Source organism: Xiphophorus maculatus, chromosome 2 (genome assembly GCF_002775205.1).
Source record: "Xiphophorus maculatus strain JP 163 A chromosome 2, X_maculatus-5.0-male, whole genome shotgun sequence".
NCBI classification, from domain to species: Eukaryota; Metazoa; Chordata; class Actinopteri; order Cyprinodontiformes; family Poeciliidae; genus Xiphophorus; species Xiphophorus maculatus.
In genome coordinates, this window is record NC_036444.1 from 3097038 (window position 1) to 3112980 (window position 15943).

The window sequence follows — 15943 nt, forward strand, 5'->3', positions numbered from 1 at the left end:
AAAAGTTTCCCTCTTTGTTCCCTCATCACTCTTTCGCTCAACTTTTAATAGTAACATGTTATTGTGTAAATCTTCACTTTTGTTGAGTTGCTGTTAACTTTGAAAATTTCCTCTTTTTTTCTCGTCTTCCCCATCATCCGTCCTCATCATCCCGTTTTCCTGTTTGTTCCTGCTCCTCTCTCATCCTTTCCCCGCTCCTTTCCTTCCTCGTCCGCAGAATCGCATGCACGAGTCTTTGATGCTGTTTGACTCCATCTGCAACAACAAGTTCTTCATCGACACCTCCATCATCCTCTTCCTCAACAAGAAGGATCTGTTTGCAGAGAAGATTAAGAAGTCTGCACTCAGCATCTGTTTCCCAGAGTACACAGGTGAGAGATTTCTTTCACTTATTATAATGTTATTCCCTCATCAAAAACATACCTGGAGTGTTACCTTGATTCTTTCATGCATTTTTGAGAAATCCTTTAATCTCTATTCAGCTGTGAAAAACGCGTGGTTGGACCTAGCTCCGCCTTCGAGATGCAGCTCCTCCTCCACTCCGTCAGTCTAGCCAGCAGCAATTAGCAAACATCTGATAGGACTGTGCATCTGCTGAGCTCGTTATAGGAGTTACTTCTCAGAGCAACGCTGGTAAAAACGTCAAAGGGTTAATAGAGGAGCCGTGTTGTGATGATTTCGTAAAGGGAGAGTTTCAGGAAGAGCAGGAGTTTTTAAAGAGACAGAGGCCCAATTACAAGGTGTTAAATTAGCAAGTAAAATGTCTGGTAAGTCATATTTTTTATTTTATAACAACTGAACTTAACATAGTTACCTGATTGTGCTATAAAATGGGACTTTGTGCCTGGAACACATAATACTCCCCTTAAAGACTATTTTTGTTTTTTGTCACATTTAAAGGTTTCTGATCCTAAAATAAACATTAATATTAAACAATAATAACAATAAATACAAAAAAAAACTGTTTTCAAGTGATGATGGCATTTAGTCCAGTACTCCATGTAGAAAAACCTTAGACTGGGATTTGCACCGAGGACCTTCTTGCTGCAAGGCAGGAGTGCTACCAACTGTCACCAGAATTACAATCTTTAAACAATATCCTTTGTTAGTCGTAGTAGTAGTTTTGGTGTTGTTGTTAAAGGAATGTGATTTCAAGAGTAGCTGCCGGTTTTTATTTGTTTTTGCCAAATGGACTGCAACGTATGTGCAGGAGCAAAAACACTTGTTTTTCCTCATGTCATCTTTCTCTGATTTTAAAATATTTTGGTCACCTTAAACTTGTAAAACAAAAAATGAAAGAAGTAAACACCTTTTTATTTATAGCACTGATTATTGTAGAAGAGTTCACAGTCAGTAACTCAAAAACAGATTTTGAGCCGATCTTAAATTAATGATGTCAAAAATTGTAAACAAATATGGAGTAAAGAAATTCATTTTGACATGGAAATGCTTTACCGTGTCATCAGCATGTAGACATAATGTGATGTTGAGATTGTTTAGGTTTCAGTTTTCTTGACTTGAATTATTTTGAGATGATAAATGTGAGGCTTGTTTTAATTATCTCATTAGATTTAGTTTTCTAAATACCACCTGGAGTTTGTTTTTCATGTTAATGTTTCATTATCTCATCAGCTGGAGATAACGTTACCTTGAGGTTGTTTGTTTCTTTATCTTGAGAAAATAAACTCTCAAACTTATTATTGTTTCAATAACAGCTCCATTAAAAATCAATATCAAGGTTTTTTGGGGGGTTTTCTCTTGAGGCGACAGCTTTATTATCCTATTAATCTGCTGAAATAATGAGACTTCAAGCTTTCTTTGATGAGAAACTCATTTTATTATCTCCTGATCTGGAGATGTCGAGGCTTGAATTGTTGAAACAATCTTTATTTCAAGCATGAATTTATGACATTCATGCTGCCAGCAGTTTCAAGCTGCAAGCATTAAAGTTTCACATTCACAGGTTATCCCCTGATGCGGATCATAAGCAAGAACTTTTTGGTGTTTTTTGCACCTTAATAACCACTTTTACCTCCCCAAATGATCAAGTTCTTGATTCTAAAAATGGTCACATCAAAATGATTAGTAGCCGGGGTTTTTTCTGTCATACGTCTGTTTTGTGGTCAATGGGACTTTTTCTGAGCATTTACCTTGTAAAGTCTTTTTTTGCTTTAGAACAAAGGAATATGTTTAAGACTCTGGTGGAACAAGCTGTTTTCCAGATTCAGTTTTACGGGGGGCAGAGGGGCTTCATGCTTATCCAGCCCTGGAAAAGCCAGTTGCACATTTATCCATGTTTTAAAGACTCAGCTTTCAGGAGAAACAGCAGGAGCTGAAATGACCTCAGGAAGAATCATCCCAGTTTGGCAAAGGAGGGTGAAGATGTCTGTATGGCTTAGGAATGTAGATAAATTATTTACATTTTTAATGATTATCTCTGTTTTACAGTAGAAAATGTTATTGATTTTGAACTAAGAAATATTTATATTGGAAAAATACATCCTGTATCTGCAGTGTTGGTCCAGTATAACTCCACTTCTCAAAATTCAGGTTGATTTGATTCTGATTCAGACTTTCTTACAAATGTATCTACAACTGTTTAAAACTGCTAAATAAATTGGCCGAACTTTGAGTTGTGTTCAGCGCCTTTGGTCAGAGCTCAAGTTGCTGCTTTTATGTTTCAGCGGTTCTGACTGCCAGTGATGGCTTCATATTTCCTGTTGGGACAGAAAATCAATTTTCTCCAACAGCTTTTGGCAAAAAAGCAAACAACCTCATTCAGCTAAACTTACTTTGGAGATCAAACTCTTGACCTAAAACCTTAAATTAACCTTAAGATTGTTCAGTCAGAGAGCCGTGTGGACGTCCTGATCACATTTAAAACTGGATACGAAAGCATGAATGACTGATCTTTACTGTCTGAATGATATTTCCTGGAAATTCAAAACCTCAGGTCTGTTCTCTGATTAACAGCTGCCTGATTGAGGGCATTAGTTGTGCATGAGACCTTCAGATGTGGATTTACTGTCTCTGCATTATAAACCGTCTGAAAAATGTGCCACTTTAAATATTGCGGTACGATTACAGCTGCAAGATAGTTTGCAGCAGAGAGAGAGAGCGTAATGGTTGGAGGAACATAAAACCTCACTTCAAGAGGAGATTTACTTTACTGCATTTCCACAAGTGGAGAAATGATAGGGAGTACAGGGAGGAGAGGAAAGTTGTTGGCAGTGAGAGTCTGCAGAAACAGCAGAGGGAAGCAAAACGACTTCTTGACGTGGAAGTGGGAGCCAGACGTAGCGGTGACGGATAAAAGCACTGTGAGTAATAGACGCGCGTGGTGCGCTATGATAAGCCACTTCACACACTCACAGTGGCGCACCCGTCTCTCACGCTGCTCTGATAGTCACACTGAGCCGTTCTGACAGGTTCCACCTTTTCTTTTTGCTGCGTCACGTTCTCCCTCTCTGTCCAACCAAAGGTCTGATCACTCCTTATTCTGATCACTGGAAATACATTTTCTGATTTCAGTTTATATGACAGAAATGCCAGGGTGGAATTGGAGGGTTTTGCAGCTTTGCATCCTTAAAGGGAAAGTATTATGGAAAATTCACATATTGCACGTTTTTGTACTTTCATTTGGGTTTCTACTGCTTCTAAAAACAAACCAATCTGGAAATAAGTTGATGCTTTTTGGTGCCAGAATGAAACATCACAAATCAGCAGGAACTGCTCTGTAACCTAGCAACCCAAGCAGAGCTCCACTGCATTTGTTGAGCTGGTTTTACCACTGTGCGTTGTACAATGGCTGCTGGAAGAGACAAAATGTTTTGTTGACTTATCATCCAGAAGCCACTTGCTGCATTCATGTTGGTTGTGCAGGAGGCTCCACTTCTGCTTTTCAAAGATGTACAGTTGTGCGTCTGTTTTAAGTTGAGTTGAGGGGCGTGGCCAGCAGCAGCTTATTTGGATTTAAAGTGACAAGAGGCCCTAAATGAGCTCAAAATGGGTAGAACTGAGCAGACTAAAATCTTATTATCTAAGAATAATTTTGAGCAAATAAATTTAATGACCATGTTTTGTAAAGACCATAGACCTATCCTAACCTGTTCATAGTGGGTCACCTTTAACAGATATAGCACCAATTCACAAGTACTGTCCAAGGCACTTTACAAAAAAATCATTTCGATTCAGTCATGCATACATTCCAATTAATCCTACTTATCAAACAGAACATTATGCTCAATTGATTATTCAGAATAGTTTTAAAAGTTTTTATCTAGAAATCCAGCAGATTGGATCGAGTCGGTGACTTGTAGCATTTACTCCTCCTGGATGTAGCGACAATTGCTTACATTGAGTTGTTAACTTTACAGCAATCCCTCATACTGAGCATGCATGTAGCGACAGTGGAGAGGAAAAACTCCCCTTTAACAGGAAGAAACCTCCAGCAGAACCAGAACCATCTGACACGACCGACTGGAGGCTTGAGAAGACAGAGCAGACACAGAAAGAAACAGAAGAACGGATCTAGGATTATTTTTCATGTTCATGAAAATAGAAAGTTAATAGCTGGAGAGGGAGAACGATCAGCGGATGGCAGCATTATCTCAGCTGTTGGTGATCTCTTAGTCTATAAGTTGACTACATCAACATGCAACTGAACTGAGAGCAATTTCTGCAAAACAGGCAGATTTTAATGTATAATACTGTAAAATCTCAATTATTTTTTTGCTTCTCTTTTCCAACTGAACAGAGTTTTTTTGTTTGTTTGTTTTGTTTTTGCAAAACACGCACATTTTAGTATAAAATCTGGTAAAATCTCATTTAAATTGAGTTCTTTTGTCCTGTTTTCTGCTCGTCCAGGACCCAACACCTACGAAGACGCGGCAGCTTACATCCAAGCACAGTTCGAGAGCAAGAACCGCTCTCCAAATAAGGAAATCTACTGTCACATGACCTGCGCCACGGATACGGGGAACATCCAGGTCGTGTTTGACGCTGTGACCGATATCATCATCGCCAACAACCTCCGAGGATGTGGCTTGTACTGAGCACGCCCACACACACCCTGGACCCCCTCCCTCCACCCACCACCATTCCCCCTCCACTTTTCTCCCATCCTTCCTGTCCTCCTCCTCTTCCTCCTAATCCTCTGTCTTGTTCCTTTGGCACTGCTGTGGAAATGATGATGGCGATGATGATGATGATGATTCTCTAAAGAAAAACAACAAAAAAAATCCAACTAGGTACATATTAATAATGAGGATGATTTTAAAAAAATAGGCATACATGCATATAAATATAAATATATATATAAATCTATCTAATGTTTTTGGTTCTTGTGTCCTCTCTGCTCTGATTCCCCCCTGATGTTTTTTTTTGGTCTGTTGCCAAGCAAACAAAATTAGTTTTAGTAGAAAAAAACCCAAACATGCAGCCTTGAAACATCTTGAACAAAGTTGAGGAAAGCCTTCATTCCCGCTCTCTCACGTGGTCGACTGTGTGATTTTTTTTTTTTGTTTTTTGTTAACAAAACCGAAGCCTGTACGTTTTCTTTCTTGCATACTTTTTTTTATGTATTGTTACTTTGAAAATGATGATGCTGTTTTATTTCTTTGATGATCGTGTGTATATTTATTGAGTCTGTACACAGATTTTTCTCACCTCTCACCTGTACTTTCTGTTTAATTCTGGTCGTTTTGGGCTGTTTTATGGCTTATTAATACTTTTTTTATTTGCAGAAATATGTGTATATGTGAGCAGCACTAAAATGCACCTGACAAGTTGGATAAGAACGTAAAAAAAAATCTGCTAAAACTGGCTTGATTATTTTTGTTGTTTACATTTGAGAAGACATTTTAAGATGTTGTTATTTTTTGTTTTGAGTAACTTTTAACATCTTCACATTCATGACCCAGTTTCCACCCAGGATCCCTGGTCTCCTGTCTCCATAATCTGGTCTTTGTCATTGGCCAGCCGCAGACCACAACCAGGCTCGAGAGCCAATAGGAAGCTTGCTTACTGACTGAATCGCCAGTGCTGTGTAACAGAGGCACTGCGCTGTAGATAGCTGCGCTTTTAGAAGCAGGTAAAACTCTACCTTCCTCCACATAATAATCTAATAACATTCTCCATTTAAGAAAACTAATTAATTTATTAATTTATTTATTGACCAATCGCCTGCCATCCTCTCTTTCCTTGCTGTCGACTTTTGCATGGCGCCCAGGCGCCGAGATTTGACCCTTCCCCCCTCCTGTCCTTTTCATTCTCTTCTTTTTCATTCCCAACACAAATAGCATGAGTTACTCAACTTTGTATAAAAAAAGACCAGTTAATTGTTAAAACTTATAACATAAAGCTGCTTATGAGGGGAAAAAAACACTTCATAAAAAGTGCAAATTAAATGGAAAAACAATAAAAAAAAAAATATGTGGAAGCAGCAACTGAAGGGGAAGCTGATGGGTTTCTGAATGGGGGGGTGAGGGATGAATTATGAGAATATGTCAGAAAAATGTGAGTTTGAAGTTTCCGAGCAGGAACAGCTCACATGGGAAGCTTTGAAGTGAAGAAAAGTTTAGATTTTTCCTGCAGCAACACAAAGGGCAAAAATCTCCCAGAGAAAAACCGCCTTCACCACGACACTGACCGACATCATGACGATTTCTCATGATTTGTAGCTACGGAACGTTTTCTTTCTCCATTTCACATGAACCGATGTTTGGTGGACGGTTCCGGTCGGATGGTGAGCTGACGAGGAACCACGGAGAACCCGGTGTTGCTGTAATGCTCCGCTCTGTGCCCCACCCCAAGCCCCGCCCCCAGGCCCAAGCTCCACCTCCTCTGCTTGTTTCCCTGCATTAGAATCGTCTCCTCACTTTAGCCTGACTCAGAACGATTAAATATAATATTATAACAATATCTATTTTTTATTATTTCTGGGGGGGGATAAAAGAAAAACACTCTTTTTGTGGGGGAGAGCACGTTTCTGGCTGCATCCGCTAGTTAGGGATGCCGCATGTTAACACATCGGCGCTGTATAAATTCATGCTCCTTCTTCTTCTCTATCTCTCTTCAGTTTAGTGCACACCTTCCAGGTCTATAATGAAAAGCACAGTTCTCACCTCACACATACACACTCGCTCACACTCACGCAGACACACAATGAGTAGATTTGGAAATTTGTTATTTATTCATACCTGATCTATGTTTCCCCCTCATCAATCTATCTATAGAAACCTCTCTTTCTTGCCTTCTTGATTTCTAGTTTTTAAAAAAAGAAAAAACTGTGTATAATGACACGATGAAGCTGTTTTGGGGTTTTTTTGCATTCCGTTCCTGTTATCCTCATGATTTATTTTTTCTTACCTACGTTCTGTTCTTTACCCAGTGAATGCTTTTTTTCTGTGCAGCTTTTTTCTCTCTTTCTCTCCCTCTACTCTTCTTTAGTGAATGGTTGTTATTTCATGTGGGATGTCCGTGCTGGAAAAACCAATCGAATGTAGTGTTTACATTAAAAAGCCACTGTTTTCATGACTACAGAAAAAATACCTTCCTGTCTCTGGTTTTCTGACTTTCAGCTGCAAGAAGCATTGCACATCGCGGTTTGTTTTATAGTCAAGCTTCAAGTGACTAAGAAATTCTAGATGTACAGATGTGATCAAAAGTTTCCATTATGAACATTTAATACTTAAACCTTCTTTTTTCAGGGTGGATAATTATAGACGCAACACTTTTTAAAAGACTATTCTTTTTCTCGTTTCTTCTCAAAGAAAAGATCAACAAAACAAGATAATTCTGGCCAAATATTTGCTCATTCATTTGTTACACTTCTGTTAAATTACAGTGAACCCCTGAGACTCTCTGTAAGCATGTATAACTGCCTCGTTTAAATGTTCAAGAACAAATATATCTCAATTAATATGCAGCAGTGTATATTAACGTGGCATCATGTAAAGATCTGGAGTTTGCTTTTGTTTTTGATCAAATATAAAACAAAAAAATAATAAAAGTCTAAATAAGTTTAATTAGCACCAGAATAACACAAACTGGAACCAATTTAACAAGTCAAAAGTATTTTCAGTTTTTGATTTTTCTAAAATCCCAAAGTGTGATTTCTTGTTCACCTTATTAGCAATAACTGCAATATTTAAAAAGAAGAAGTTATATTTTTGTGTAGGATAATTATTAAAGATCAGTTAATAATATTTGCCTTATTAATAAAAGGCAATCAGTTTGAAAAAAGTTTGAGCTCTGTTGAAAAGAAAAAATCTGTTGTCAGCAATAACAATATATGAGTCCCTGTTTTTATAAACACATGCTGTGATTGGTAAGTTCAATAAGCAATAAAAAGGCATCAAAGTCTGCTTTAGAATAAAAATTACTGAACCGATGAGGTCCAGTTTCCCATTAGATTAAAGCAGCTGCATAAAGTTATTTAAGGACCAAAAGGCCCTAAATAACCAAAGTAAGAAACTCTTTCAGTTTGTTTCTGACAGTAAAACAATCAAGACTCGTTCTAAATTGTCGTTTTATTTCCCCTTTATCTTGTTTTTCCCCTCTTAGCTGAGTCAATTTTTGCCAAAAAAACTCTGAAATTTTGAGAATAATTTCCCAAATTTTATAGAAAAAAATTGGAAATTTCAGAGTTTTGCCATTTTGAATTTTTGACTTCATATTATGTTTTACTGGTTTTCTTACATCACTACTAGAGGAATTTAAAATTCTTTATGTTGATTCTAAATAAATAAGAAATATCTAGAAATATACTTTAAATGTGGTTGCTGAGTTGGAAGATAAAGAACTTGAATTGGTTTTATTTTTTTATGAACATTAACAACATTTAATATAGCTTAATATTGTATCATAAGCTTTAAACCATTAAGCTTATTTATAAGTCATCTGACTGCAATCTCTTCTAAAACTTAGTTGAAGGTAAAGATACATTTTTGACTGTTCAACCTCAGGATAAAATTAACATCCCAATAAAACCTGTAACTTAACGTTTGTTCCAATGCTTCATCACTCAGATGAAACATTTAAATCTAGAGATTCCAACCCTGAGCTGCAAAAAGCCATGTGGAGCAGTTAGGAAGCGCTGCAGTAAATTAGAGGAATGCATCTCTGTCCCTGCAGAGGAAGCTTCCAGCAACAGCGTTGATTTAATTTCATGAAGGGCAATAAATGCTGAGTGACGGCGCTGCTCGCTGCAGGGTTATTGTCATCCAGAGTTCTCCTGCCTTTCGCTCCATTATAAAAATCTCCTCGTCGTTTCTCACCGTTAAAAGGAAATGTGATTACTGTCTTCACAAAAGGGAGAAAATCCAGGGTGTGAAAAGTTTTTGTACCTTAATTTTTATATATAAAGCAATTTTTAGAAAACAGCACAGGACCACAATGCTTTGCTGTTAAAGGGGACCTATTATGCTAAATTCAAATTTTTAACACTTTTGTATTTCCATTTGGGTTCCTACTGTTTATAAAAACAGACCAAGCACCTAAAAAAAACTCAGAGCTGTTTTTGTCAATAATTTAATGTTTTTTGGCGTCTAGAAAATGAATTGTTTCAAAAAACCCCTGAATGCCCGTCACCTAGTAACCCCGGCGAAGCCCAGCCCGTTACCTAGCAACCAAAGCAGAGCTCCAACACGTTTGGTCAGCTGGTTTTACCTCTGAATGCAATGCACAATGGCTGCTGGAAAGACAAGTGTTTTGTTGTTGACTTACCATCCAGAACCACTTCCTGCAGGTAGGTCCTAACACCAGGTTAAAGGTCATTCACAGCAGCCACGCCATTCCATGTCTTTTCTCTGTCCTTCCGACACAGAAACTGAGCAGTTTGGGGCTAAAGAGGTGAAATATCACTTTCTTTATAGTTCTGACTGACTGACTTTGAAACATCCGACTCATTTAATGCTTGATTTCCTGCCATTAAATTAGTAACTGTATCCTTACGTCTTCTGGCCCTCTCCACACAAATTCCCAAAGTGCTTCTTGTTCTCCACACTCTTCCTGTCAACAGGAAATTGGATTCACTTACTTCTCCTCTGTTGGTGCATTTACAGGAATGTCCTACAAAAGTACACTTAACCTCTTCCAGTGGGATTTATTACATGTACACGGATATCTATCTGTAATTTTGCAACGTGAATACACATTTCGATAACTGCATTTCCTCAGATATAGCACAGAGGAAACGTCCTACACATCCAGTACTTATCCTGACATGAACCTAACACAAAACGTCCTTGTCACAGTAGATGGGAAAGTCGATGTAAGTGGAGCTTTGAGGCAGAGAGCAACTGCTTTTATCCTGCTGCTGCTGCTGCAAGAACTGGCCTGGTTCACTGAGTTAACACATAATAACAGAGAGGTGCAGGAAACAGAGCCTCAAACATCTGCAGGAAATATGCAGTTTTTGCTTTGCTTTACTTTGTTTTCTATGTCTTTCCCACTGCTTTATGAAATATACATAGCCTATATTTTCTTCAGAGCAAAGATTTATGCATTTAGTGTAGATGTGTTTGTGTGAGAGCCTTGAGACTGAAAGATGTTGCAGCCACAACAAAGAATTTTGTAGTTTTTCATCAGATGAGATGCTAATAGATCAAGAACAAAATAAAAAAAAAACATTGGAGTGAGAAATTTATTCATCTCTTTGCAGATTTACTCTTTTCCTATCAAAGTTCTCCCACGTGAATTGGTTTTTATTCACTTCATCAGCTGACAGTTTAAGGTTATAGACTCCCAGCAGGAGGTTAATTAACGTTATTCTGATTTGATCGGAATAAACAGGGTCCACACCCAAACTAAATGAAAAAAAGGATGCAACGTAATATATTCTGTAAATAACTAAATCTCAAGTGAGATTTAAGAATTATTTGTTATTATTTGTGAAAATATTTTACTACGAAGAAAAGTATAGTGAAATCCTCGTATGAATCCGAAGTTTCAGTATGAAGTTTATTTACAGGAACCAAACAGAAGTAGGAAATGATGAAATGGCGATGAATAGGCATGAAATGTGGCGCGTATTGGTAAAGGGACAAATTAACCACTAACCCTGATACCGACAAACGTCCTGATCTGCACAAACGGGAGGAAAAACAACAACCATGGCGGACGATAATGAGGATAAAGTTGTCAATGTGCTGGTTCCGGTCGGAAAACAACTTTAACATCGTAAGATACTCTCCATCATTAGTTTTACTGCCGCAAACTCTGGGCACTTTCTTTTTTTATGCCGGTTGGTAAAACACTGAGCAGGCCAGCTGTGTGTGACGTCATTGTGCCTTCAGAGACTTTTAGGGCAGGCAGTTCGGGAACTCACATACAAGTCACATATATTTGGAAGTGTGAACAATAAAATTAAATACAAGTTTTAAAAAAAAAAATCAGAATTGAGCGTTAAGACCTGCAGTATGAATGTAGTTAGTGGGCTAGCATTAGCATGTTAGCCATCACTGACTGACCAGTGGGCTAGCATTAGCATGTTAGCCATCACTGACTGACCAGTGGGCTAGCATTAGCATGTTAGCCGTCACTGACTGACCAGTGGGCTAGCATTAGCATGTTAACCATCACTGACTGACTGCTGGGCTAGCATTAGCATGTTTACCATCACTGACTGACCAGTGGGCTAGCATTAGCATGTTAGCCATCACTGACTGACCAGTGGGCTAGCATTAGCATGTTAACCATCACTGACTGACCAGTGGGCTAGCATTAGCATGTTAACCATCACTGACTGACTGCTGGGTTCCTGTCGAACTCGGAAGTGGAAAATTCCGAGTTCCCAGTCAGAAAAGTCAAATGACCTGGAATGCCCTCCGAAGTCAGATTTCCCAAGCAATTCTGACTTCGCCCCAGTTACGACTAAGGCTGACTTTGTGTGTCGATGTGGCCGCTCCTCGCATCAACAGTAAGCTGCAAGATGTGATGGAAACACATTTATTTTGTAAGAGTGCGTCTTAAATCAATGTTGCATGATAAATCCCTGCCTTTTATTTACAGTGTTTAAGATCTGGAAAGTAGCAGAAAGAGAAGAGGTTGGTAGTTGAGCAGCCTAATCACATGGGGCGCCTGCTGTGCTGCTCACCACCTGGTAAGTACATAAACAGTTTCATTTACTTTGAAGTGATTCAACTCAAATATTTAGATTCTGCTTCAACCATGTGACTCCACGTCCTTAAGTGCTTAATTTGAAATTTCCCACCTTTTCTACTTCACTGTAAACTCCTCAATGTTTTGTTGTGACCTTGCAGAAAGCCACAAGCCAAAACGCATTGGTCTGTTTATAATGTTGTTGTTTTTTTATGATTATGCTTCAACCAGTGGGATTTCATCCATGAAAAGAAAAGAAAATGAAAGAGACGGATGAAATTGTGCAAATTTGAAATACAAAAATAAACTTGCTTAATGGAAACACACCAATTTTGAAAAAACTAAAATTTTTTTGATAAAAAGTTTTTGCACTAGGTTGAGGTAGTTCTTCAGCAATATCAAAATGAGTGTACTTTGCAAATCTGCAAAGGTAAACCTGTTTTGTATCACTCAAGTCATGTGATCAACAATTGGATGTTACTTCTGGCAGAAACATTGAAAAAGACAGCAAAAGGTGTTAGGAGGATGAAGGGTGAAATGTTTTTTAATGACTTGTTGTGTGAACAAACTTATTCATGTGTGATTTTAATTTTGGTGTTCCTTATTTAAAGGAAACACAGCAATTGCGAAATTGTGTTCTTTCAACTTTAATGGAATATCAAAAAAGTTTTACACACATTAGTAACAGAAACGCAGCTCGTGAAACAGTGAAAGTACAACAGGATGTTTGAGGAGAAATGAAAGTAAATTCAGAACAGACTCTGCAGCAGAGACAGAGAGAGTTATCGATTTTCTGATTTAACTGGGTGGGGATGAAGTGATGAGCAGTCAGTCCATAAACACATCTGGGGGTAAAGAAAACTCAATCTTAGCTCAGGGTTACTAAAGTCTAAAGTCTGAAGATTCTTTTTTTTTAAATGAACTGAAAATAAAACAGAAGCAATGAGGTAACAGAAAGGCTGCTATTTGAGCAAAATTTATGCTGCTAAACATTTTTTAGAATTTGATCTAGGAATTTATCTCGACTTTATCTCTTTTTTAAAAAAGAAACTTTTTTTATATAAACATATATATATATATATATAAATATAAACACTTTACGGTGTTGATTTAACCCAAAAAAAATCCCCACTGACATCTACATAATAATTTGTTCTCTCTCTCTGCTGATATTTAATCGCAGATACTACAAAGTAATATGTTCATGGTCAGCCTCAAAGTCATTATAATCAATGAAGACAGGCAGGACTTAAAAGGAAAAAACTCTGTCGGATTTAATTCAGTGTGCTTTGTGAGGATTTAATATTTCTTTTCTCTTTGGATGTGTCAAACTTTCCCTGGTTATCTGAAAAACTTTTATGATTATTTCTGACAATACAAAGAAAAAGAAGATCAAAATGTATCATGTTGTTATTATTGCTGTTAAGTTATCCATGTTTAACTGAGGAACTGGACAAGTTTACACTATTTTCATAACTCATGTTATTCATGTTGAAAATGTGCCTTACTTTACAATAGGTTGTTCTTTATTCTGTTTTTATAGATTTTATAATCTTATCTTTTTGTGAATCTCTTTGCTTTGATTGCCTGTCACTTTGCTGCTGTTGCTCCAGAATTTATTCACTCTGCCATAATAAGGGATATTTCTATTTTTACCTATGATAATAATTTAAAATAGAGATGTGTTGAGGAAAAATAGGTTTAAACATTTTCACCAAAACAACAACAAAAACCAATGGTTCTTTCAATTGTTTTTATGTTAAATCTCTTATGAAATCAACACTTTCAAGAGCACTTTCAAATGTTTGTCATAACAATCCTGTTCTTTTTAAAAGAAAAATAACATTTCTTGACTTCTTAATATATGGAATATTTAATTTTGTTTGGTTTTATTCTTGTCTGATTGAGAGGTCTGAGATATTATCTATGGTGTGAATTTGTGTCTTGTACACAAAAACTGTATTTTTGCACATACAAAGAAGAAAACAGAGTTTTTACACGTCTTTTGTGCAGTCTCATTTGTTCCTTCCTATAAGTAAATATAATCAGTAAAGGTTTCAGATAAGTAGTCTGGATTAAATCAGTCAGTTTGCCTTAGGAAAAGGTGTTGCACTGGGAGGTTAACATACAGCGATATAAATTACAGTACAGACACTCCAGCCATTTCTCCCTCTTATATTCATTATGCTGGTGTGGAGCCACAAACTTCAAACTAAAACCCATCAGTATCCTGTTACTTTGTTGTTGTGCTGAATGTTTGCTTTGTGTTGTCATAAATCTGGCCGACAGGCCTCACACTCACATTTTAATTCAGCTGGAGCGTTCTGGTCCTTATGGTTCTCAGAGGACGAATTCCCTTACTGTAGCACTGCATCATTAAGTAACAGACCCGACTCAGTGCATTTCATGGAAAAAAGCTGACGAGCAGCAAAAAGAAAGCTGCATCTGTTTAAAGTCGCTTCGAATCAAAGATATAAACTTTACTACTAGTGTTAGATTTCAGAAACATGATATTCTGGATACAAGGTAAATATAATAATAGTATAAATAAAGATCCATAACGCACAAGTTTTAATTGATCTCTGAAAAATCAGTTTCAAATATTTTCAGTTATTAAAAAAGGCCAAACATGGATTTAAGGATTTTTATTCCCTTTTGATTTTAAAGCTGCAGTATGTAACTATTGTAAAAAAAAAAAAAAGGAAGACATATTTGTTAAAGCTATCACCATGTCATGACAGCATGTTATGAGACAGATAATCTGTGAAAAGATCGTCCTGCTCTACCTCCTCTCTGAGGTACTATTGGTGTCTGAAGAAAACACCAAAAACAACCAATCAGAGTCAGGAGGAAGGGCTTAATGCTGTCAATCAATCTTATATAATTGCTGCTAAATATGCTAAAATATGCAGAGAAACAACTTACCGTTACAGGAAAACCGTTTATCGGCCGACATCGGTGGCTATGCTAACTAATGCTAGTCTTAGCATTTATGACAGGCTGTGTTAACTGCAGCTTAGCAGAGAGAAACGAGGCAGAGAGAGGAGGTATGAGCAGCACTACACAGAGAGGTGATTGACAGTGCTAGTTGGCATTCTGTCATGACAGTGATAGTTTCAACAAAGATGTAGAAAATTTTTTTTTATAAAAGTTACATATAGCAGCTTTAATGAGTTAGCAAGAAACTATCACAATGTTCTGCTTCTGCATCAATTACCTGGAGGAAATATATTTTAGAACCAGAAAAAGCTTAAAATAATCTTTAGCAGTTGGCACTGTGGGTCTCAAGAACAAAAAGCCTCTTCCTTTTATGTTTGAGTTGTCTGGAACCTCAGAGTGCAAAGTATGCTGAAAGTAAGGTTGAAGTAACGTTTTTACTTCACGTTGATGCTGAGGCCAAACGTGAAGGGATGTATAGAGTTTGACTGAGTGGTGTAAATAAAGGTATTTCATAAGTAATGTTTTGGCAGCTGCATCACAGTAGAGTCTTGCGCTCTGATTATGTGTAGTAAAGTGAGACTTTTAGCTGCTTCTGTTCAATGTTGTCAATGTTTTACACAACCGCTGCAGTTAGCCACCTGATATGAGCTGTCTGATGTCTGCTTACCGGTTTATTGATTGAGTGTGGTGGGTTGTACACTTTAGTGCAGTGGTTCTCAAACTTTTTTCAGTGATGTACCCCCTTAAGAATATATTTTTAGTCAAGTACCCCCTGACACGGGCAAAACATTTTTGGAATTAAAAAGAGGTACAGTGCTGTAAAATCACTGTCTGATTTATTAAAGCCAAACAACTTATATCAGTGAACCTGACAAATACATCCATATTACAAACATTGCAT

The 15943-nt window shown here is 37.3% G+C and overlaps 1 protein-coding gene across 1 annotated transcript in view; it reads left to right on the forward strand.

Moving 5' to 3' along the window:
- LOC102227659 (guanine nucleotide-binding protein G(o) subunit alpha) overlaps window positions 1-5272 on the forward strand; it is a 104949-nt gene extending 99677 nt beyond the window's left edge. Inside the window, exons 7-8 of the mRNA XM_005795782.2 lie at window positions 218-371; window positions 4867-5272. Of these exons, the coding sequence (XP_005795839.1) occupies window positions 218-371; window positions 4867-5054 (342 nt within the window). The 3' untranslated portion in view covers window positions 5055-5272. The remainder of the gene's footprint in view (window positions 1-217; window positions 372-4866) is intronic.
- Window positions 5273-15943: the final 10671 nt, after the last annotated feature.